Source organism: Manis javanica, chromosome 13 (genome assembly GCF_040802235.1).
Source record: "Manis javanica isolate MJ-LG chromosome 13, MJ_LKY, whole genome shotgun sequence".
Classification (NCBI taxonomy): domain Eukaryota; kingdom Metazoa; phylum Chordata; class Mammalia; order Pholidota; family Manidae; genus Manis; species Manis javanica.
The window spans coordinates 17,012,326-17,035,663 of NC_133168.1; the positions used below are offsets into that span (position 1 = coordinate 17,012,326).

At 38.8% G+C, this 23,338-nt stretch overlaps 1 protein-coding gene and 1 long non-coding RNA gene across 7 annotated transcripts; one reads left to right on the top strand and one right to left on the bottom strand.

Annotated features, from left to right (window-relative positions):
• Positions 1 to 11,895: 11,895 nt before the first annotated feature.
• Positions 11,896 to 16,656, bottom strand: PNRC1 (proline rich nuclear receptor coactivator 1). The gene is made up of 2 exons (XM_037014000.2): positions 15,991 to 16,656; positions 11,896 to 13,014 (listed from the first exon to the last, which is right to left on the bottom strand). Exons 1-2 carry the CDS (start codon positions 16,528 to 16,530, stop codon positions 12,571 to 12,573), a joined length of 984 nt encoding a protein of 327 aa, XP_036869895.1. The 5' UTR covers positions 16,531 to 16,656; the 3' UTR covers positions 11,896 to 12,570.
• On the top strand, positions 16,650 to 23,129 carry LOC118971645 (uncharacterized). 6 transcript variants are annotated; one of them, XR_012124775.1, is made up of 4 exons: positions 16,650 to 18,149; positions 19,188 to 19,294; positions 19,420 to 19,474; positions 22,202 to 23,129. It is a non-coding gene; the product is annotated as an uncharacterized lncRNA (long non-coding RNA). The 6 variants fall into 6 exon arrangements; XR_012124774.1 differs by having other exon boundaries at positions 19,188 to 22,587; positions 22,693 to 23,129; XR_005060163.2 differs by having other exon boundaries at positions 19,188 to 22,587; positions 22,738 to 23,129.
• Positions 23,130 to 23,338: the final 209 nt, after the last annotated feature.

Consider the following 23,338-nt stretch of genomic DNA (forward strand, 5'->3'; position numbering starts at 1 on the left):
GTTAAAAACTAAATTTGTTTTCCAAATAGGGTGGTAGGATATTTGAGGTACAGTAAAATGCATTCTACTTACGCAGCATGGTCTGATGCAGAGGATTCTTAACCTGACATCATAGAACCAAAACTTTAGTGTAGGCCCTGTAGATTTTCAAACAAGTCCATGACTCCCAAGGGTTTGAAGACTAGTGGTTCAGTGGGACATAAGGGTTTTGAAGTCAGAACTCATATATATTTGATTAGAAAAAATGTTTAAGTATTAAATGATTATGCACCTTAGCATCTAAATCACTCCCTTGATGAAAACAGGGTATTAGGATCATAGCATTGGTCTATCAGGTTGGTTTAGGCCCTCTGGAAAATTGGTATCTTGTATACCTTTAAAAAGATGTTTATAAATTAAGTATAAATATAACTGAATCAAACCTTTTTAGAAATACTATTCTCTGATAGAAGTGATATTCTAGGTTGACTCTTCTCTCAAGTTAAAACAGTACTTTATAGTACAGTTGGACAATATCCATTATATCATAGACAAATTTTCACAAATGCCTAGGGTGCCTAACTGGTTTTCTTGGCATCACTGGAGATGGCTGGTAATTATAGATCTGCTTTGGTTATGTAACTGTATTCCTATTAAGTTAATGTGTGTGCACAATTTAATTAGTAGTTTAAAACCTATACATGCTTAAGTTACTCTACAAGAAGATAGGTCAAAGAAATAATCAATCCTCCCATGTTTTCTTATGTGTGCTACCTCTACAGCTTTTCTTCTTCCTTCCTAATTACATCCCTTAAATAGAATTTGTGCCTCATATCGAATTCACCGAGTATCATAACTCCTCCAAGTGGTAAAGATACCTCAAGACAAATGCTGGGCATAGAAGCCACAGGGCATAAATCTGCAAACAAGTAAAAAGCTAACCTTTTCAAACAATATGGCTTCTCTCTCACTTACCAACTTTACATTTCCCTGTATGGCCCTGGAAGATGACTGGTTAGCCAGAGATGGGTAAGATTCCTCAAGGGAGGAACAACCTAAGACAGGCACAGTCGCAGGGGGGCCATCGGGTGAGAAATTGGGGATCAACAGAGGTGAGGCTCAGAACCTCATCCCCCCTGCTTTGAGAGAAATCTTCTGCATCCGTGGATGGTTTATTGCCCTTGTCTAGCTTGGATTAACACATAGTCTACAGGCACACACCTGATCATCTACATTTGCTCTCTTACAACACTAAACTATGTTTTCTACCTTTATCTTGCATCTACCTACCACTTCAGCATCTTATTAAAAATAAAAATAATAATATTAATAAAGGGAGAAATGTGGGATTCACATATAAATCAAGTATAAAAATCAAACGAATATTCATATTTGACCTGATTGTTTATAGTTCATAATGAGTGATCGAAACCGTAAGTTTTTGTGATGACTGCCCTTGTACTGTTCACCATGTAAGAACTTATTCACTATATAAGAATTTGTTCAACATGTAAGAACTTGTTCGTTATGCTTCAGAAGATTGGAGACTGACGAGAATTAGGCTGGGGGTGGATTAATGATTGTGCATTGAGCACTGACTCCCCTATACAGAATTTTATTGTTGTTAACAACCATTTGATCAATAAATATGAGAGATGCCCTCTCAAAAAAAACAACAACAGTACTTTATAATCATGACATAAATACCATTTCTTTTATAGGAAAGACTGAATAAAGAAAAATACACAGGGATGAGGGTGGGGAGGGTGAGAGGAATAAAAGGGCACAAGAATTCTCAGTCATAAGTTGGTCACAGGGATGGTAGTACAGCATGGAGAGTGCCAGTGGTTCTGTAACATCTTTCTATATTGACAGTAACTGCACTAATGGGGGTGAGGATTTAATAATGTGGGTAACTGAATTACTAAATTCTCACCCCCACTAGTACAGCTGCAATCTGTGTCAACATAAGAAGATGTTAAGAGAACCATGGGCTATATTCATCATGCTGTACTACCATCCCTGTGACCAACCTACATTATGATTGAGAATTTTTGTGCCCCTTTATCCCCCTCTCACTCCCCACACACCTAACACAACCCCTCCTTCATGGTAACCACCAGTCACTTCTCAGTGTCTTCGAGTCTACTGCTATTCCTTTTGTTTTGCTTTGTTTTTATATTCTACAAAAAAGTGAAATTGTGGTATTTGCCTTTCTCTGCCTGGCTTATTTTACTGAACACAATACCCTCTAGATCCATCCGTGTTGATGGAAATTGCAGGATTTGTTTTCCTTTTATGGCTGAATAATATTTCATTGTGTATATGTACCACATCTTTATACATTCATCTACTGATGGACACTTAGATTGCTTCCATTTGGCTCTTGTAAATACTGCAGTGGTAAACCCAGGGATGCACGTGTCTTTTCAGATCAGGGATTTTTTTTTTCCTCGGGTGAATTCCTAGACATGGAATTACTGGGTTGAATGGCATTTCTATTTTTAGTTTTTTGAGGAACCTCCATACTGCTTTCTGCAGTGGCTGGACCGACTGACATTCCCACCCAGAGTTTAGGAGGGTTTCTATTTCTCCACATCCTCATCAGCGCTTGTTATTTCTTGTCTTTTGGATGGTGGCCATCCTAACTGGTGTGAGGTGATACCTCATTGTGGTTTTGATTTGCATTTCCTGGATGATTAGCAATGTGGAGCATCTTTTCATGTGCCTGTTGGTCATCTGGATTTCTTCTTTGGAGAATGTGGGTCCATTTTTACATGATTTTTTTCAATAAATGAAAAAATTTTTGGAGATATGCTCAATTTGAAAAAAATATTTTCTCTGGCTTTATTGTAAGAATATGTTACAGAATACATATATTGAATATGTGTTAATCAACTGTCTATGCTATCTGTATGACTTCTGGTCAACAGTTAAGTTTGGGGGAGACTAAAGTTATATGCAGATTTTTTACTGTGTTGGTGCACTTAAATCCTCCTCCCATATTGTTCAAGGGTCATTGTATGTCATTTAAGGAATAATTTTAGTAATCTTAAACAGCTTCCATTAAGTCCACTAGTACTAATTCAGCATTAAATGCTTTAAAGAGTATAAATAACCAACTGTTAAGATCTGAATACTGCCCTGCCCTTCTACTCCCTAATCACTTCAGTGCTAAACAGGTTTTCAGCCACCTCTTTCTTCCTTTTTGGAATTTCATGCACATGTATTTCCTTTCCCTGTTGAAGTTCAAGTTACTACACTTTAGAGTTTCTTTAACTTAACTCTCCAACCATGGACAGTTATTATAAATCTCCTTCAAAATCATTATAGTTTCCACCTCCCTCTCTATCCTCCCCTAATTTTAATCTTCAAACATTAACATTTATGTCAACATTAAGTGTCAACTCACACGTTTTCCAAATAAGTCAGTATTTAAATACATTATCCTTTCTCTAATCTTTCAGTTCGTATTTACAATAGCTTTGGTGTTTTAGTCATTGACTGGAGTTGTTTTAGAAGTTTTGTGACTAACCAACCTACCTTGAAAGTGCAAAGGAAAGAATTCAGGATATTCAGAGTTCACAATCTCAAAAGGTTAACTTATTTATACACATGCTACATATAAGTTAGCTTTTAGAATTATTGACATATACTCAAATTATGTATAATGTTGGAGTGAACTAGCAAAGCAGCCTTAATTTTCCCCAATTCTATTAGCATTTTGTTATAAAAATCTTTACTAATAGTTTTACAGTGAACATCCATATACTTACTCCCTAGATTCTATACTTAATAGTAAGTTATGTTTGCTTTATCATACATGTTCCATTTATTCCCCAATTATTTTGAATTTGACAGTAAAATTTTGAAAACTGTAAAGTTCATTAACAGTATTCCAGTTATCTGAAGAGTGATCAGAAAACCTTGGTTGTATATCTTTCATAAGCCTGATTATTCTTAGTTTTGAAATTCAGGATCTGGTTTCAAGCATCAGACGATTACAGGGACAAAAGACACAGATGGTTAAGGAGACCAGACTGAAAGCACAGTGACTAGGACCTCGGAAAGCTAATGGAACAGGCAATCAATATTTGAAATTAATCCTTTTCTAAAATTTGAAAGCAATAAATGGCCTGATCACTTAAAAAGTAAGGGTAATTTCAGATGAATGGATAAAGATGAATAGATAAATACACAAGGGAATATTATTCAGCCATAAGAAGAAGAAAAATCCTACCATTTGCAACAACATGGATGGAGCTAGAGGATATAATGCTCAGTGAAATAAGCCCGGCGGAGAAAGATAAGTACCAAATGATTTCACTCATCTGTGGAGTATAAGAACAAAGCAAAACTGAAGGAACAAAACAGCAGCAGACTCACAGAACCAAAGAATGGACTAAAAGTTGCTAAAGGGAAAGGGACTGGAGAGGTTGGGTGGGAAGAGAGGGAGAAGGGGAATAAGGGGCATTATGATCCCACATAATGTAGGGGGGTGGCACGGGGAAGGCAGTACAACACAGAGAAGACAAGTAGTGACTATAGCATCTTACTACGCTGATGGACAGTGACTGCAGTGGGGTATGTAGTGGGGACTTAATAATGGGAATCTAGTGACCACAGTGTTGCTCGTGTGATTGTATATTAATGATACAAAATAAAAAAATATAATAAGGAAAATTAAGTCAAATTTTTTTAAAAAGGGTAATTTCAACTTGAAGGGACTAATAAGAGCCCTATTTTATGGCAGTAAGTTACCCCAAATTGTAGCTCTCTCCAAGGTTTTGATAGGAAGAACCAAAGCCCTTTCTGATTCATTGTTGCCAAGTAAAGTGTAATAGAAAAAAACTTCCTGTTTAAAGATCTTACTGTGGAAGGCAATTTTGAGTTCAATTTAAATCAAACTTTTGCATTTTGGAAATAACCAAAAGTCATTAAAATGTCATCCTGCCATCCCCTCCCCAAGATTCTAGACTGCCAAGAACACATTTGTAAATTTGGTTTTAGTAATCAAGTTAATTTTTAATCTTAGAATAAAGGAATCATCTAATGATTTAAGTGTAGCTATGTATCTATGACAAGCTTTGGAGGAGTTTGATTAGTATCTATTTATAGTCAGATACAAAAACCCCATATTTTTCTGCCACTTTACATATTAGACGAGGAAAGATTACTTCCCTGAACTGTTCTTACACATGCATAAAAATTACTGTGTGAAAGACTAGAGAAATGAAGTGTTTTCATAATTGTCATTCAGGAATGTCATTTTGTCTTTTAAGCTCTTGTTACATGTTTGAGATACATAATCTCTTCTAATTAAATGGAGCTTTAATAGAACATGTAGCCTCTTGTGACAAATGTGCATCTTTCCATGATTATCCACATAGGTTGCTTCTGTCAATCCTCCTATTTTGTCCCTTTCTACCATTACTTAATTCAGAGACTGTTAATGCCACATAATCTATGATAAACTATTCCTCTAGCAGGGGGAACTTTACATTTGTGTCACCATTTCTACACTAAGGAAACACTACTATGAACTCTGCTTTAGAAATGAATTCTGAGATCTCAGTGATGAGCCCTCAGTAAGTGCAACACCTTTTATAAATTTTAAATTATAATTTAGTTTGGGGTTTTTATAATACAAGTTTAAATTTGGCAAATACAATTCCTGGGTGGCAGAAACATTACTTGTACATTTAGCATATTTAGAACGCTAAGAGAATTGCAAAGGATGTGAAATAAAACAACTTGAAAACTCAGAAGTAAATTCAAGACAATCTAATCCAAGAGATTTTGTTTAAAGAGGCTTAGTTTAAGCATAAAATAGATTATCCTTAACTTTTTAAAATAAACTCCATCAGCCCCATCTATACCTTCAGTGAATCCTATCTAAAAGTTCAAGAAACTTTTTTTTTTCAAAGATCAAAAATTTTTTGGATACAAAATTATAAACTTTATATTTAAAATAGAATTTATCTCTACTCACAAAACCTAATTTAAACATGATACATTTACCTCTAGTGGATATTACTTTTACAGTCAACCTATAATTTTCATATTAAAAACCTGTACTAAATGAAATTTGTATTTTATTAGAAAACATTTCCCTTCAATCTTTAAAGAATACTTTTTCAAATGAAAGTACCAGCAAGAACTACTTTCAGATGGTACAGAACTTCTTACTTCTTGAAGATGCTGTGGTTGACCACCTCTTCATTAGTTACCTGCAGCAAGACACCTTCCTGAAAGGTGTCTGAAGTCTTACCATGTTTGTCCAAAGGACCTAAGTAACCAGTGGTGGCCTTAGGATCAGACTCACCAGTGCATTCAGTAGGATATGCCCTGACTACCACACTCCTGAAAAAGCAGTAAAGCCAGTCAAACTGATGACATTTAAGAAGTGAATTTCAGCAGCCAACGTACATCTCTCCTATAAGGCAGAGGCCTGGGAAAGAATTCCATCGTTTAAACCCAAGTATTTAGTACTGGATACATGAGGATTTATATTGTAGACAGACACTTTTATTCATTATTATTGTCTGAAAACAGATTCAATCATTTTGCCCTGCTTTTCTCCTTAACCTGACCCTGATGAACATGTAAAACTAGAAACATGTAAAACTAGAAAAACCATAACAAGTAACATAATGTCTTTGTCTTTGTCTTTAATAAAAATTACTGGTTCACTCAAAATGCTTGATCCAAGAAATGAGAATACACTAGTGTGTAATGTTCGGAAATGTCATGATTTACTGATCCTGCAGTGTAATTTTTGCCTACCGTTTTACTACCAACACCACTGAAGGAACCAGGAAAAGATTTATTAATCACTTAGCTACAAAAATGAAATTTCTGTATGTGTTCATGAACAGCATCCTATAAAATGAACTCTAAAATTTCAGATTTAAGAACAAGTAGTTCCTGAATTACACAATTTGTGCTTATACAATTCTGCCTTGTATACCATCTCATCGCATAACACAAATATACTCTTTCCCCATTTGAAAACATTTTTTTAAAAGATTTATGGATTCAGGAGAGACATGAATGAAGTACATCAAACGACTTAAAGGAGATAGATTCGTGAATCAGATGCTCTGCAAGACAGACCCTGTGATTTAAAAATGTGATTTAGTTCAATAATGTCCTTCAAAAGGGGAGACAGAGTTCAGGCTGCTTCCTACTACTGCCCCGTGGGTTCCGCACAGCGCTGTCTGCCCCCTCCATGGGGTCTTCCTTCCAGGCCTGGGGCCCAAAACAAAAAACATCCTTCAAAAATCGAAATACGTAAAGGATGATGAGACTATCAGACTTTTATACACAAGTATAGGTAAACATTTTTCCCTTAATCTGAAGCAGATACCAATTGCATGGAGGGATGGGAGTTGGGAGAAAGGGGTCTTCTACCTTCTAAATAAAGGATAATGTATTCAGCAATATGTTGGGAGGATCATTAGGAGATGGGAGATGTACAGAAAGAAATAAAATTATAAAAGATGTTTTGCTCAATTTCAAATCTAGGACTAAGAAAAAGTTAGGAAATGATTTCCTTTTCACCAACTGGAGCTCTGCTATCAGTTCAGAACTTAAATTAGAACTGTCCATTAACACATTTTTACAGGTAGGTAGAGAACCAACATTTAACACTGTTTCAGAGGCAGCACTTTAAAATTCAACAACTAAATTATACTCATAGATGAAGTTGAGAGTCCATGGGAGGCCGAAGAGGTCGAGAGTACTGCCAAAGGTGGTTGGTAAGCCTCATGATGGAAAAAGGATTGAGAATTATTTCAGTTCCATTTTCATGTCATTCATGCTTCAGTGCACTATTGCCAAAGCTGTACCTCAGAATCCTGACCTGTCTTCTACTTGCTGTGTAATTTCCACGTGGATATCCTACTTGCACCTTAAAGGCCAACATGCAAATCAAAATTATCTTCCTCTTTAATTCCCAAAAAGATCCCCCTCCAGAGTGCCCTAATTGCTAGTTTTATGTTCCTAATTGCTCAATTTTAAAACTCCCCTTAACCTCCATTCAGTTGCTCAAATCTTAATTTTACCTCCAAAATACCCCCAAGCAGGTCCATGCCTCTCTATTCCCTCTAATAATGTCCTTCATGCTCTTTCATTTAAACTTTTGAAATATTCTTAAGTGGTCTTCTCTCAAGCAGCTTTGCAAGCTGTTCTCCATATTTTCACCAGTTTTCTCTTTGAAGCAGGAATCTCATCCCCTTGCTCATAGATCTTTGATGGCTCTGCTATGCTTACAGAATAAAGTTGACATTCTGAAGCATGACATTCAAGGCCCTGCATGTTATATTACCCAATATGCCTTTCAATACACTACATCTTCCTTCTCACTTCTGAGGTATGGGATACTCCACTTCTATTCACACCATCTGCGCAGACTTACCTCTGACAATTACTTCCTCTTTGCACATCAAATACTATTGAATATTTTAAGGCCCAACTCAAGGCTACTTCTAAGGTGTCAGATTCCCAACTAGGCAATCACTACTCACCAGAATTAGTACCTTCTGAGAGAGACAGTAAGTGTTTTCACTTCTTCAGGCATTTGTTGGTGTGGAAAAGGTAATGCAGCTTGTATTTGTTACATTTGTCATTTCTTCCCCACCCACCTATACTGTTAAACTTTCAGTTCCGCCATTTATCCTTGTATTTCCTAAACATAACTCACACATAGGTCCCCACACATTAAAACTAGATATGCTGCTCAAAAATGACAGAACTGAGAAATGCCAAGCCAGGCACAGAAGGGTGGTTGAGGCAGTTTTATAACTCGAGACAGGGACTTCATGTTTGTTAGACTTATTATAATCTTATGTAGAAATGTCAGCCTGTGAGTGAGTGAACCATTTCCTGGAATTACAGACTTAGCTTTGGGAGAGATGTAGGAACTCATCTAAGACAACCCATTAGCATTAATATTTACAATACATCATTAGAAAAAGTAAACTTTGTATTTAAAAATGGGGGGAATTTTCAAACTATGGTTTGAACTTCCAAAATCAGTTTTCCCAACTGTGAGGGCGGTTATGTGTATGTTATGTGAGCAGGAATGGAGACCGATACACAATGCCAACATCAAACAGTTCCTTTGCATTTTCAATCCCCTTTCTAGAACTGTTTAATGTCCCCACTCAAAATGATGTCTGCTTTAATACTTCTTAAAGGCCTCCTTAAGCTCAAAACAAGTCCCCCTTTTTTGGTAATCTCAAACCATTTAATGGTCCTCTCCTCAGTACTGCTTCTGAGTAAGACAGAGGTGGGTGGCTTTGCCCTGGGACAGGCCAAACCCTCCCCTAGACATCTAAATGGTTTTGGGGACATGCTAGCAGTTGAGGGACAGGACATCCAGAGTTCAGCCTGCCCACCGTAGCCACAGCTTCTCACATTCTCTGATTTCACCAGCTGTTAGGTGCCAGCTGTGTTGTCCTTCCCTGGTCCATTCTCGGGCTTGGTATTTGAGGGGCATAAGTACTGGAATGGAGCCAAGATTTTGTTACTTCTTAATACCAAATGTGATTAGGGCCAATACTGTGGGGTTTTTAGATAGTCTAAAATCATATACTAAGCAGAACAAATACAAGTGTTTTTTCCCAAGTATAGTATGACTGCATCCCATTTGAATCCCACATTTACAGCATACTAGCTTTGTTAAAATATTGTGAAGGGGCAAAATACCTAAAAATCTAAATGGTGGTCTCAATAAAATGTCAATTACTCACCAAATAACCACCAGTCTTTCAACCTATAAACCATATAAGCCACCCTTAAATTTGTATTTTAACTTACAAACCACCTTTAAGTTAGAAAACAATGGCTCCTATCAATCTTTTAATAGTGTAATTTGGTCATTATCTTTGCTCCTTTATAAGCTTACAAGGACACTAATAAAATATGTAGCATCAAAACTAATGCAAGTAAAAGTAGCTCTTTCTACAATGTCAACTTTGTCAGTGGTTGAGTTGAATTAACTTCTATCAAATTATACTGATTTACCTGAACTACAGTATAAAATGCTAACCACATATTGGTATTTGTTCTGGTTAAGTGCCACTGCATGTTAAAGTGTTTTTCACTCACATACCACTCATCAACCTTTTACTCACTGCCAATTATAAGCCCCCTTTACCAGGCTACTAGTTAAAACTTTAGGCCTGAAGCTGGCAATTGCAGACTAGTTTGCTTTACACACACACAAAACCAAACAGAATTCCTGAAAGACTGGAGGAAGTGCTTCAGAGACTCCAATGGGAGAAAAAGGTAGCTAAATAATTGGGCTGCGCTATGGTCCAAATCCCTATGTTGAAACTTAACCTTCAAGATGATGGCATAAGGAGGTAGACTATGGGAAGTCATTAGGACATAAGGGTGGAACCAAGTATGGGATTAGTGCCCTCACCAAACGGGCTCAAGAAAGCTCCTTTGCCCCTTCTGCCATGAGGACACAGTGAAAAGGCACCATCTATGATCCATGAAATATGCTCCCACCAAATCTGCTTGGTGCCTTGATCTCGATTTCTCAGTCTACACAACTGTGAGAAATTTGTGACTCAGTCTCTAGTATTGTTATAGACAGCAGCCTGAAGGGACTAAGTGTTATAATAGGCTGCTAAATTATAATTTTACTGTTTAATACCAAAACTATTTAACTTCTAAATTTGTTAATACATCCTCACTAAATTCATCTGCACTCTAATTTAACCGATTTTATCACTCTTCAACTATAAAACCTACTACTTTGTAATATAATCCATTTACTTATCATTCCTTTAGAAAAATTTAACCATTCTCTTTACCAGTGTTAATACCTAGGCTTCTACAAGGTTGAATGCTCACCTGTATTTTATTAGTGTTTCTCTAAATGCATTTTTAAGAGCTAGTGCTACACACAGACCCACTTAAGTATAGCTTTCTCTACATGTATATAAAAATAAAGCATGTGACAATGCCAAAGAATAATGGTTGGTTGGGTTATGTATGAGTTACATATAGAAGACAGCACATCTGTTACTAATTCTCAGATTTTGTGGCAGCTATTTAACATTAGTTGTATTTTTCTGGCACTGTTCAAGTCAACAGTGATTGTAAGTTAAGGTTGTGCCCATACCACCCACCTTTGCACAGCCAGAAATTTAAGTCGTCTTCCCCTGCTGTGTGAATCAAGTGATACAAGACTTAAAGATTACTCCGTTTGTTTTTTCTTAGAAGGATGGTATAGCACCTTTCTCACCTTACAGAATCTACCTTCTTAAACAACCTTTCCCTTTTTACATTTCTAAGTATCGTCTAATTACTCAGAAGTTTTTTTTGTTAAATTTTAGCTTTGTGTAATAAACTAAAAACTATATAGGAGAAGTTGTGTTTTAGACTTTCTTACTGGAATAGATTCTTATATAATAACGAGTAGAAGAACAAAGTTTGAATCAAAGTAAAAATAGTAAGCTGCCCTATTTATCTTCAAGCAAGCTTCACAATCCAAAATTTCCACCTATTATTTTAAAATCAACTATGCTTGCTTTGGTTCAAGTACCATTCAATATCAATATAAATTTAGCAAACCAAACAAGTGTCACTTTTGTTTCATTTGAAAACATATGCTATGTTAAGTCAAATGGTACTTTAAGAAACAGTTCATCTATAAAATATATTGTAAGTTATAAACTCATCAACTTTACTTTTGACCACAACCATTTCCATTTTTAAGATGAGGAATTCCTCCCCTCAGAGGTGATAGTGTTAAATATTGGACCCTCTAAACTTCAGAGAGAAGACGGACAATTAGTAAAAAGTTAAACATTTAGACACTAAAATGGAAGTTAAAAATCCATCTCCTATCATACATTCAAACATGAAAAACAGTCACACACAAAGAGTCAAGACTACTTTAAAAGGGGGGAGCCAAATTATTATTTAAAAATTTGATTACAACCGATTTTGTTGGATTAAAATTAGAGGTATTTTAAATTTGAATGGATAAACCAAAAACCAGAAATTAAATTTGGTAAAAATGGTAATGGGAATTTTTCAGTAATCACAGATAGTAAGGCAGAAATCAATTTAGAGAAACACAGACAAGCCCCATGTTTACAATGATTGTGCCACAGATTTAAACTTCAGTAGTGCATTAGTAAACTGTTCACATTTAGATCTTCACCTTGAGATTTTTATAGCTGTTTCTTGAAAAAAATCTCAGTACCTTGTGCAAATAAATCAGGTCTTCCATGTGCCTTAGCACACACTTAAAATTTCTCCATTGTGTGTGTGTATATATATATATATATATACACACACACACAAAACTCCTACCATTTGGGCAGGGCAAAATACATACTTTCATAACAAAACTATAATGTACCTCTCAAGTATGAACAATATACACATAATACATGGTATACAGTATTTACAAAATATAAAATATAATACAGGCTGTAGTTTTTTAAATTCATCTTTTGCACTTGGGTTTGCAACAAAGAAAATTTCCATTTCTGTAGCAATTCTTTTCAAGAGTCCAGGAATTTTGGAAAGACTGTGTTTTACATACACACTGAAATCTGAGATCTAAGTTTGAACTTTTAGGAGAGTTTTTAAGTGTACTGCCATCAATTCCCTATTTTGGTTAGAATTTTCAATAGTGCTTCCCATCCAGTGACTAGGAGGCTTTGGAAGAACACTAGGAGAAGGTGGATCACTAAACTTTGCCCCAGCATAATTTTCCTTTTGGCTCACTTCAGTTAGAAATGCTGATTTCTTCAAATGCATATTTTTAATGTTCTCAGTATTTTTAAAAGGCTTTTTTTCCTGCTTCTGAATTATATCAGATGAAAGAGAATCCTGCCAAAAGTTATTTTCATTTCTTTTTGCAGAAGTGATCTTGGTTAGTGGTAAATTATATTTGCTTTTCTGTCTGTTTATCTTTGGTTGTTCCCACAAGTGTATACCATGAATAAGCTGGCCGTGGGGAATGGCAATTTTCTCCGATTTTCCCATCTTTGATTTTAAAACCTACAAAGACAAGGAACATAAAAGTGAATACAGTCTCATGGTAAGATACAGTCATGAACCTCACACCACGTATCTAATACAATTTCCTTTAGAAAGTTCCTCTGAAACTTTTAGTTCATTGCCCTGAATAAATACCTTATGTGCTTGCTGCACTTATTACTGGACATCCAAATATGTACGCACCTACTTTTGTTTACCACTAACAGTTTATCACCACTGCTACCAGTATGCAACATACGAGTCAGTTCTAAAATGTTAAAGTGGAAAAAACCTCAAAGTAACCCCAAGTCCATCTCTATAACCATAATGAAGCCATCTTCCAAACACGTATGGCAACTTTCTAAGGTCAGCATTTTTACAACAGGATGTTGCCAAGAGAAATTTTCAAATGCTTTCACTTTAACTGGTTGAGCCTGGTTAAAAATAAAAGCTGTGTTAATAGATATATACTATACCTTTAAACAGGTACGTTTAAGATAAGTTATTTCAGAACAAAAATTTGATTAGCAGGAACCAGAATTTAAGTGAGAAAGTGATAGTGAACTAAATACGAACGAAAAATTATCCCCCAGCGTTCGAAAAAAATTTCTAGAAATTTAAGTGCTAAAATAAAAACTTTTCATTTACGTTTTCCAGTTATACACACATAAAAAAACACACGACCCTTAAATAGAATTCGTGCCTCATATCGAATTTACCGAGTATCATAATTCCTCCAAGTGGTAAATATACCTCAAGACAAATGCTGGGCATAGAAGCCACAGGGCATAAATCTGCAAACAAGTAAAAAGCTAACCTTTTCGAACAATGTGGCTTCTCTCTCACTTACCAACTTTACATCTCCCTGTATGGCCCCCGAAGATGACTGGTTAGCCAGAGACGGGTAAGATTCCTCAAGGGAGGAACAACCTAAGACAGGCACAGTCGCAGGGGGGCCATCAGGTGAGAAATTGGGGATCAACAGTGGTGAGGCTTGTTTTGAGAGAAATCTTCTGCATCCGTGGATGTTTTAAGGCCCTTGTCTAGCTTGGATTAACACATAGTCTACAGGCACATACCTGATCATCTACAATTGCTCTTACAACACTAAACTATGTTTTCTACCTTTATCTTGCATCTACCTACCACTTCAGCATTTTATTAAAAATAAAAATAATAATAATAATAAAGGGAGAAATGTGGGATCCACATATAAATCAAGTATAAAAATCAAACGAATATTCATATTTGACCTGATTGTTTATAGTTCATAATGCGTGATCAAAACCGAAAGTTTGTGATGACTGCCCTTGTACTGTTCACCATGTAAGAACTTATTCACTATGTAAGAATTTGTTCAACATGTAAGAACTTGTTCGTTATGCTTCAGAAGATTGGAGACTGACGAGAATTAGGCTGGGGGTGGATTAATGATTGTGCATTGAGCATTGAGTCCCCTATACAGAATTTTATTGTTAACAATCATTTGATCAATAAATATGAGATGCCCCTCTCAAAAAAAAAAATATATATATATATATATATAAAGAAAAAAATAAAACAAAAAAAACCACACGATCTGGAGAAGTATCCTGCCCTGCCCTCTACTTTCTGGTTTAACAACTTTGCGGCTCTAATTCTAATCACTATCCTACCTTCAAGTGATCCTTACAGGAAGCCATGCCCAGGTGGAAGTATAAGGTAACCCATTAAATCAGTGCCCCTCCAACACTTGTAACATGGTAGGGAATAGGGGCACAAACAGAAGCAGCAGCACAACTAACAATTCATGTGTTCACTTGCCAACAGAGCTCCCACGAACAGTATTAAAACTGTTCGAGAAAAATAAATTTTACTGACCAGGAAACAATAAAAGCTTGCTTTTAAATTATCATTAATATTTCAGGAAGGCTATAGAATTTTAAATCTTTAAAGAAATCTAAAAAAATAATTCGAGGAATTATGGCGAACGAACTTAAAAGGCACAGCTATATATAATCTGCACATCGCTCAGTCCAATATTCCTTCAACAAAAAGCAGTAACTTAACATTCACTTCGTCACTATGAAAGGGTGTTTTTGAAATTGTCAATTAAATGTCTTGTTCTGACATAAAGGTTACTTTAATTTCAAATCACTTTAGCGATTTAATTCCGTTTTAAGTTTTAATCAGTTTACTGTGAATAACAATGGCAATTAGCAAGTCACGCCAATGCACTGGTAACTTTTCTTCCGAAAGTCCCATCATTCTGAACACAGTAAAACTACCTTCCATTACGAAAGTCCGGTACAGACTATAATGGGAATTGTTAAACAGTGAATTAACTTAGCACTTCAGAGAGGAAGAACTTGGCCGCCGCTCCTGCCGACTTGGAGAGTTAAGTACAGCTAAGTGGGTCACCCGGGCGAGGGGCAGAGCCCCCGTGGGAACTGCGCCCCGCACGGGGCACCGCTTATCTCCGCAAAAAGCCCAACGTAATCGCGCCGCTTGCGGCCCACTCCCAATCGCACACCAGGGCGGCGGGACTGCACACGCGTCCGCGCCCAGGCTGAGTACTACCTACGGCCGGGCGGCCGAAGGAAGGCACCCGTCGGCATCGCCGCCTTCATGAGCGCCGGAGCGCGGTGCACGTAGCGCGCTGACGTCAGTGCCCCGCGGATCCCTTCCCTCACCCACCCAGCCGCGCGCCCCGAACGCCAAAACCCCCTGGAACGCCGCCAGCCTTCTAAATCGGGGTTGTTGCTGGGGCGCAGCCGCCCCTCTCATTGGCTGGCTCCCGGGAGCCAATCAGCAGCGCCAGCGCATGCCTCCCCTCCCCCTTAGTCCCCTCAGCGAGAACAGAGCCGGCGTCACGGAAACTTCCCTCCCGAGTACACGGCCGCCCCTCACCCCTGGCCCCCGTTCCTGATCCCTCGGTGCAAGGCCCCAGGGCGCGGCAGCGGTCGCCTGAGGGCCAGAAGTCCCCAAAGGTCCCCAGGTGCCCCTCGCGGCCCTTACCTCGCTTCTGAACGAGGGCTGGCCGAGGGCCGCGGGCGGCAGCGGGCCGGTGAAGGGGCCCGCTCCCTCAGTTCGGGTTGAGGCCGCCGGGCCCGGGGCCGAAGCGGCGGCCTGCTCCGGGACGTCCAGCGCTCCGCTCCGGCCCGCCGCGGGACTGCGCCCGCCCCCCAGGCTCGGCCGGTGCTGCTGGTACTGGTGAAAGCGGCTGGGCAGCTGCCCCGCCGGGCTCGCCCGCACCTTCTTCTTCCGCCGCTTCTTCGGCGCTGCCCGAGGGGTGCCCGCAGCTGTGGCAACGCTGCAGTTAGGCAGAGGTACCGGGGCGCGGGGCTGAGGGGTCAGACAGGAACCGTCTCCCCCTAAGAAGTGAGGGAGGAAGAGGGTGGGGGGCAGCGTCCGCGGGTCCGGGATCCGGGGGAAAGGCGGCGGAGCCGTGGTCACCATCGGGAGGGCCCCGAAGTAACCGCGAGCGGAAAAGCCCAGGGTCGCAAGGCGGCCGCCTAGAACAAACGGCTCCCGCTGCGGGACGGAGACGACGGTCATGGTGCTCGGAGGAAAGTGGCTCAGCAGGAAGAGGAGGAGGAAGTGAAGCCAGAGATCACAGGGCGGCGGCGGCGACGGTTGCTGCTAAAAGAGCCCGAGAGCACTGCGAGCCACGGGCCGGGCGGTGTCGGCGCAGCAACAAATAGCCTCAACCCCAGCTCCGAGTGTTGTTATGTGAGGTCCCGCCCTGTGCCCGCCCACCGAAAGCCAAAGCGCAATCAGAATGCGGCAGGGTATGGCCACGCCCCTTATCTCCGCCTCCCTGGCCTCAGAAAGACACAAACAACCGGCTAGCTGCGTCCCGGCACAAAGAGCGCACACTGCGCAGGCGTTGCCAGCGGCGGCTTTCGGGAAGAGTCGGTCCCGCGAACAATGAAGTTCCGTTTCAGCCACACCTCCCCCGCCCCTCTCGTTCCTCGCTCTGGCACCTCACGGTGAAGGCCGCGGTCAGCCAGCCAGCGAGCCAGGTCTAGGCTTAATTTGGAATGGGATTTGGTGGGGAGGGAGTAAGAATCAGGAAGCATCGAGGCCGCTGAAGCTGTCTCCGCCGCTGACCTTGGCGAAGTATCTTATTTCAAACCAAATATAATGTTATCGTTGGGTTTTTATTTAAAGATTTCAAAGTACATCATAGGAATTTCATTTCTAGCGATGGTGAAGAGTCCACATTTGTCTTTAATCATGTTTTTTTCATTTTTGGGGTGGGCAACTCTGCTCATTAGCCAAAGTGGTAAGAGTAACAATTAAGTGAGTGACTAATTGAAAGTGGCCCTTAAATATATAAAATAGTTAACTGTAAATCCGTAATCGGGCATAGGAAATGTTACTGCCTTCATACTTGAAGGACTGAGACTCTAGGACCACAAAACGGTGCCTGAGAGAGAAGGAAGCAAAGGAGGAGGCTCGTGTCTTGAAGTGGAAGAGCTCTGCAGCATAGTGTATCCTGCCGGCTGTGTGTGAGAAATCTCACTTTCACCGTCTCCCCGCACTGCACACATACACAAGAAAGAATTGTGGCCATTAAGCACTTTTGTGCCAGGAACTGTTACTTAAGTAAATTAGCTCATTTGAACCTCACAGCAACCCTAGGGGACAGTTAACTATCCCCATTTTAGAGGGGAGGAAACAGGCTTAGAGGCAGAAAGCATTTGTCAGATATCATACGGTAAGTTAACAGCAGTTGTTGAACTCCAGTCCAAGTCTGTCCAAACCAAAGTTTCAACATCATCCATACTACTTGTCAATACTAGATTGTAGGTTTTAAGAACACAATAATCTTACTTTTAGTCTCACAGCCTCTAACCAATTACTTTTCAGCTTTGTAGCACTTAAGTGTTTTACGATTGATGACAAAGTTTGACAGAGGGAATATCCCTACATGCTTCCCAATAACTTTTTAAAGACGATCCCGGATTTACAACGGTTCCACTTAGGATATTTCGAGTTTACTGGTGTGAAAGCAATAGACATTCTGTAAAACCCACATTTTGAATTTTGAATTTTGGTCTTTTCCCAGGCTGGCTGTATGTAGTACAGTTCTCTGGTGATGGTCAGTGGCAGTGAGCAGCAATGAGCAGCAGCTCCCGGTCAGCTGCGCCATTCACGACAGGAAACAACCGGTACACTTAATTTTGTACACATACAGCTGTTGTTTTTCACTTTCAGTACAGTATTCAATAAATTTCATGAGACAGTCAACACTTCATTATAAAATAGGCTTTGTGTTAGAGGTTTTGCCCAGTTGTAGGCTAATGGAAGTGTTCTCAGCATGTTTAAGGTAGGCTGGGCTAAATTACAATGTTTGTTACGTTAATCTATTTTCGACTCATGGTATTTTCAGTTTACGATGGATTTATCACAACATAATCCCATTGTAGTTTGGAGAAGATCTGTTTAAAGTTTTAATACTGTATCCCATCATTATTGATTGTTGGGTTTTACCATTTCTACTGTATTTCACTTATTTTTGTGCTTCCAACACATAATAATAAAGTAAGTGTTCTAGTTCTTTGGGTGAATGGGAATCATATACTTGCAGAGCCATAAAAGATCTACAGAGAGCTTTTAATTTAAATCCTGACATCTGCAAATTGAAATTGAATTTAGGATCTGGTGAGAAGAACAGCCTGGTAAGAGTTGGTGGAAAAGAGCAGGCAAAGATGATGGGAACCTCTGGAATGATGTAGTTTGCTCTTCTGTTTTTGTAGAAGTTTCTATTTTTTCAAAGCACTTTCATCTTTTTTGTTATTTTATTCTTACATGAATCATTTAAAGTAGATAGATAAAGTTTCTATTATACATATGATAAAAATAAAGCCTCGAAAGTTAAAGTAATTTGCCTAAGGGTCCCATAATGAGTCAGGAACTAAATCACTTCAACTCCTAATGCTTAATCCAGTGCTCTTTTTGCTGTATCCCAAGGCTTAAAGTTTGACTTTATCTGGGATAATATAGTGTGATACTAGGTCCCAAAGAATCATTTACCCTCTGTTGGCAGCTAATTGGTAGTTAGTTCCCTGGGGCCCTTGATCAAGGGCACCTATTATTGTCTTTGTGTATCCCGAGGGTGAATGTTGGAGTTACTGTGTAATATGTAGTTTAGCCTTTTGAGAACTGGAGGGTAGGCCTTGAATTAGACCTTGGATTTTGTTTCTTAGGTAAGGAAGCCTTGCAGCCATGGCCACCTTAGTGATGGGTGCTGAGATGGTGCTCACTACAAAGAGACAAGGTGCTGGAATGGACCACCAAAAGAGAGCAATCCAAGGTTTTATAAATCAGATTGTTAGATTTTATGTTACTCATTGTATATAGTTCCCATTGGCCCTTAGTCTTTAGTAAAGAAAATTTTAGTATTCAAAGCTGATTTCATCTGTGCTATATTTTATAAAGGAAAAGGTCACCTGTGTTTCTCTGAGCCCAAAGGACCAATCATTGAGGGAGCAAGGTAGGCCAAGGGTAAAGTAATCTTGGGGGACTCTCATGGTTCTTGAAGATTTTTGTTCTAGCTTTATTTTTGTTAAGTCAATAAGTTTCTTTAGAAGGAGTTTCTGGAAAAAACAATTGAAAAATAAAACAGGTAATAAAGAGCAGGGAAAAGAGATAAAGGCTACGTGTGTGCAGTTTCCGTGCATCAGCACTGCAGAGCCCTCTGAACTCCTCTGCTCTTCTGTGTACCATTCTCTCCCTCTCATTTGACTTTGGTCCTCCTCCCCCCTCTCTCTCTACCTTGAATGTAGTCTTTCCCTCCTCCTGCTCTGAATGTTTCTCTTCTCCCCCTCACTGTGATTTTATTCCATTTCCCCTACCTATTGTTGCTTAGATCTCAAATGTCTAAGCTCTTAGGAACACCTATGTGAAAAGAGGAACATTTACTCCAATATAGGCTTTGCTTATATGCTCAAATTTAATCTTTCAAATCTATGAAGTAATATTCCTCTAGACATTGAACACAACCAGGAAACCAAAATGTTTAAACTTCACGAATAAGAATTTTCCTGACAGTTAAGCACTGATCACAAACCTTATTTTAGCAACAAACTCTGAAAAGTTTAATTAAAATAAGGTTTATATTTAAAAGAAACAAAACATGCATTCAATTTCACAATAAAGACAAAATTTAAACTGACCCTTCAAAACTATTATTACCATTGGTTGAAATTAATGTCTTCATTTTATCCCTATACCTACATGTTTCAAGGGTTGTAGTAATTTTACCACAGGTATTTATTTCCTAAACTTTCTTAAGGGGGACAGCAGGCCTGTGCAGGTTATGTTTTGCATATGGGTGCCTAGGCAAAGGGGTGGGGGAAGCTGAAGTATAGCTGTCAGCTCCTAAAACCAACTCCCCAGGGTCTGGAAACACCAGGAGGAAGGGACGTCTTTTTCTTACTGATAGGTACAAAGGTGTCAAAAGGAGTAGGAGCAGCCCTGGAGTACAGTACTATTATGGATAGCTGATTTTATTTTATCCTAGATATAAAACCCAAAGGAAAACCATCTAATTTAGATTAGTTGAAGTTCCAACCAACTGAGTCTTAGTTGGGTGGTCACAGGCCTGGTTGTGCCTTCCGGCTGGCTCTCCTTTTCTACACTGATAAAACTTTTTAACTCCTTGCCATTCACAGAATGCAACCTAATGCCTCTCTTGAAATGGTATATTTTTTAAAGTTTCATTTGGCCACCTTACAGAACCCAGTTTCTTATCATTATATGTTGGTGTGGACTGTTCAGTTTTACAAACTGATTTGTCTTAATTTGTTATCTTTCATCTTTCGTGAGACGGATGGAGTCCACATAATTAGCTGTCTTCTTCAGGACATTTGGCAAATCATCATCTTGAAACACTCTATGGATTCTCTTCTACTTCGTCTTTTTGCAACCCCAGCACTGATTAAATGTTGGATCTCCTTTCTCCCTGGTTGTTATGTGTGACAAATGATCTGGAGCAGGTCTTTCTGTTCCTGGTATAGTTAATATTTTTTTCCAAGGCTGCTTATCTGATTCCCAGTCCTCTCTATTCATCTGTCTCTGCTTTTACAATTTAGAGAAAAGATATGTCTGTGCTTTAGAAACTATTATATGCCTTAGATTTAAAAAAACAACCCGTACATATAATTGTATTTACTCAACTTCAAAAAACTTAACACATCTAAATTATCTCATTCACTATCTTTTATAGGCCAACTACCTATTACTAAATTGTAAACTTTTTCCTTTGGAGAAACATCATGGACTTTCATTGATTCAAATGCTTTCAATTATGTATAATCACTTTCCTTTTTTTGCTCAAATCTTCAGAAGAGCTAAGTCAATGAAAGACCTTTTGGATGGTTGAATTGTCTCTCCAGCACTTCTCTCAAACATTTTTGAAAACATTCTTGCTTTATGTACACAACAAAATGTTCCAGATTATCTTCATCTTTCTCTGACTTAAAACATGAGATGAAGTATTTTATAAAGAATTTAGTTTCTTTAAATTTAAAAAAAAATTAGTGGCAAAATCTGGGCATCAGGGATATCAGATTGTTCTATGTGAGTACACATTGGAATTACAATTTTTTTTTTCCAAAACTGGAAGATATTTCTTTTTAAAGTCCTTAGTCTACATTGATTTTTTAAATAATTTAAACCCACAAAATCATTTAAAAATTTATTCCATTGTAAAAAAATGTTTAGTTTTCTTCCCAACATAATCTTAAACTTTTAATCCTTTGCTCAAACTGCAGTTGTGCCCTCATGTATAATCCTTACATGTCTCAGCAGTAGTCATTTCTGTAATCACTTCATTACCTTGCGGTCTTAGTACTTCCACTTTATCTCTCTGGTCTTTCTCTATTTTTATTTTTTTAATTTTTATCTTTTATCTCCCCTCTTTATGCTTCCCCACTGTTATTCTCATCATCCTTATTTCATCTCCCCTTGAATATTTATCTCTAAGATAAATATTCAAATCTTGGAACTGAAGCATAATTCCTGCCTCAGGGTGTTTTGTAACTGGAGAGTTACTGTCTGTCTTGGGACATCTAGGTCATCCCCACTTGCAACTACTCTAGATCAAGTCATCAAAAACTTAATGCCATTTTTGTTGTGTGACAAAATGCACTCTGTAGCATGTTGGCACACTTTTACTGACTTATTCATGTACTTTTATTTAAGTAATTTGTGTTCTTAGTATTCCAGAGCAATCTTCCACACCAAAACAAAGAAGAGAAGGGCAGAGGACCACAGAAAGAGAAGCAACTGGGATGAACATTTTACAACTTATTAAGGTTTCAGTAAAATTACCTCTTAAAAAAAAAAAGCATTGTATACACTGTTAGGTTTTTCCATTGCAAGAATCCACTCAGTAAAGTAACAGGGTATTTGCTTTAAGGATATACACACACAGACAAAAGAAAGGCAAGAAGATTGCACATCAGGCCTCACAGGATCCCAAGAAAACCTTAATACCCAGAACTCATGGGAGGAACAGGAATTACAGAATAGCACCTAACAGACCTGGAATGAAGTTTGGAAACTCAAAATTTACTCAGGATCCAGTGCATCCCTGCTTAGAAGGTTAGTTTTTCACTCCTCAGCAAAGGATGTTTGTTGATTCTTACTCTACTGCTCTGCCATTCCCCTGACTTAACTCTCTTTCTGTTTGTGCTTTTTGTGTATTAGCACTTGCACTATCACTACCAATTAATTCACTGTTTCATCTAAAAGTCCAAATTCCACAGAGAGAGGAACTGATTCATCCAGGTGAGATTACTGGATGACTCATCACCTTCATGATGTTGAGCCAGGATGGTGTGGCACCTGTGTGTGAGGCGCCACTCAGTACCACTTCCGTGACTGTGGACGTGACAAGCGTTGAGAAGTTTGGCCAGCCTGGTACACTGCATAACCTACCTTCCAGGCACAGAACAGTCCTCTGCTTATTTATACCTGCAATTCTTTGGAATCTACAGGCAGTGAGAAAGCCTATGGAAACTCTGGGGATCTCTGACTGTTCTTGGAAAGCTAGGTTTCTAGCAACACCATCCCATCATTCCTGGTGAAGCAATAGTTGGCTGGAGTTGAATAGAGGCTGCCCTTTAAAAATAAGGCCTATGAGTGTGAGGGTGGGGTGGGGGGAGGGTGTCCCAAAATAAATAAAATAAAAGCCTGTGCACAGCCAGCTCATTTCACTCATTTACTTACTGGACTCTAGGCAAATAAGCTTGAAACTCCTTTAAAAATAAATTGGAAGTGTGAGACAAATAATTTAGCTGTGAGGCCCCTGAGAACTGCAGCTAAGATAGTTCAGAGGAGATGGGAAGGCTGA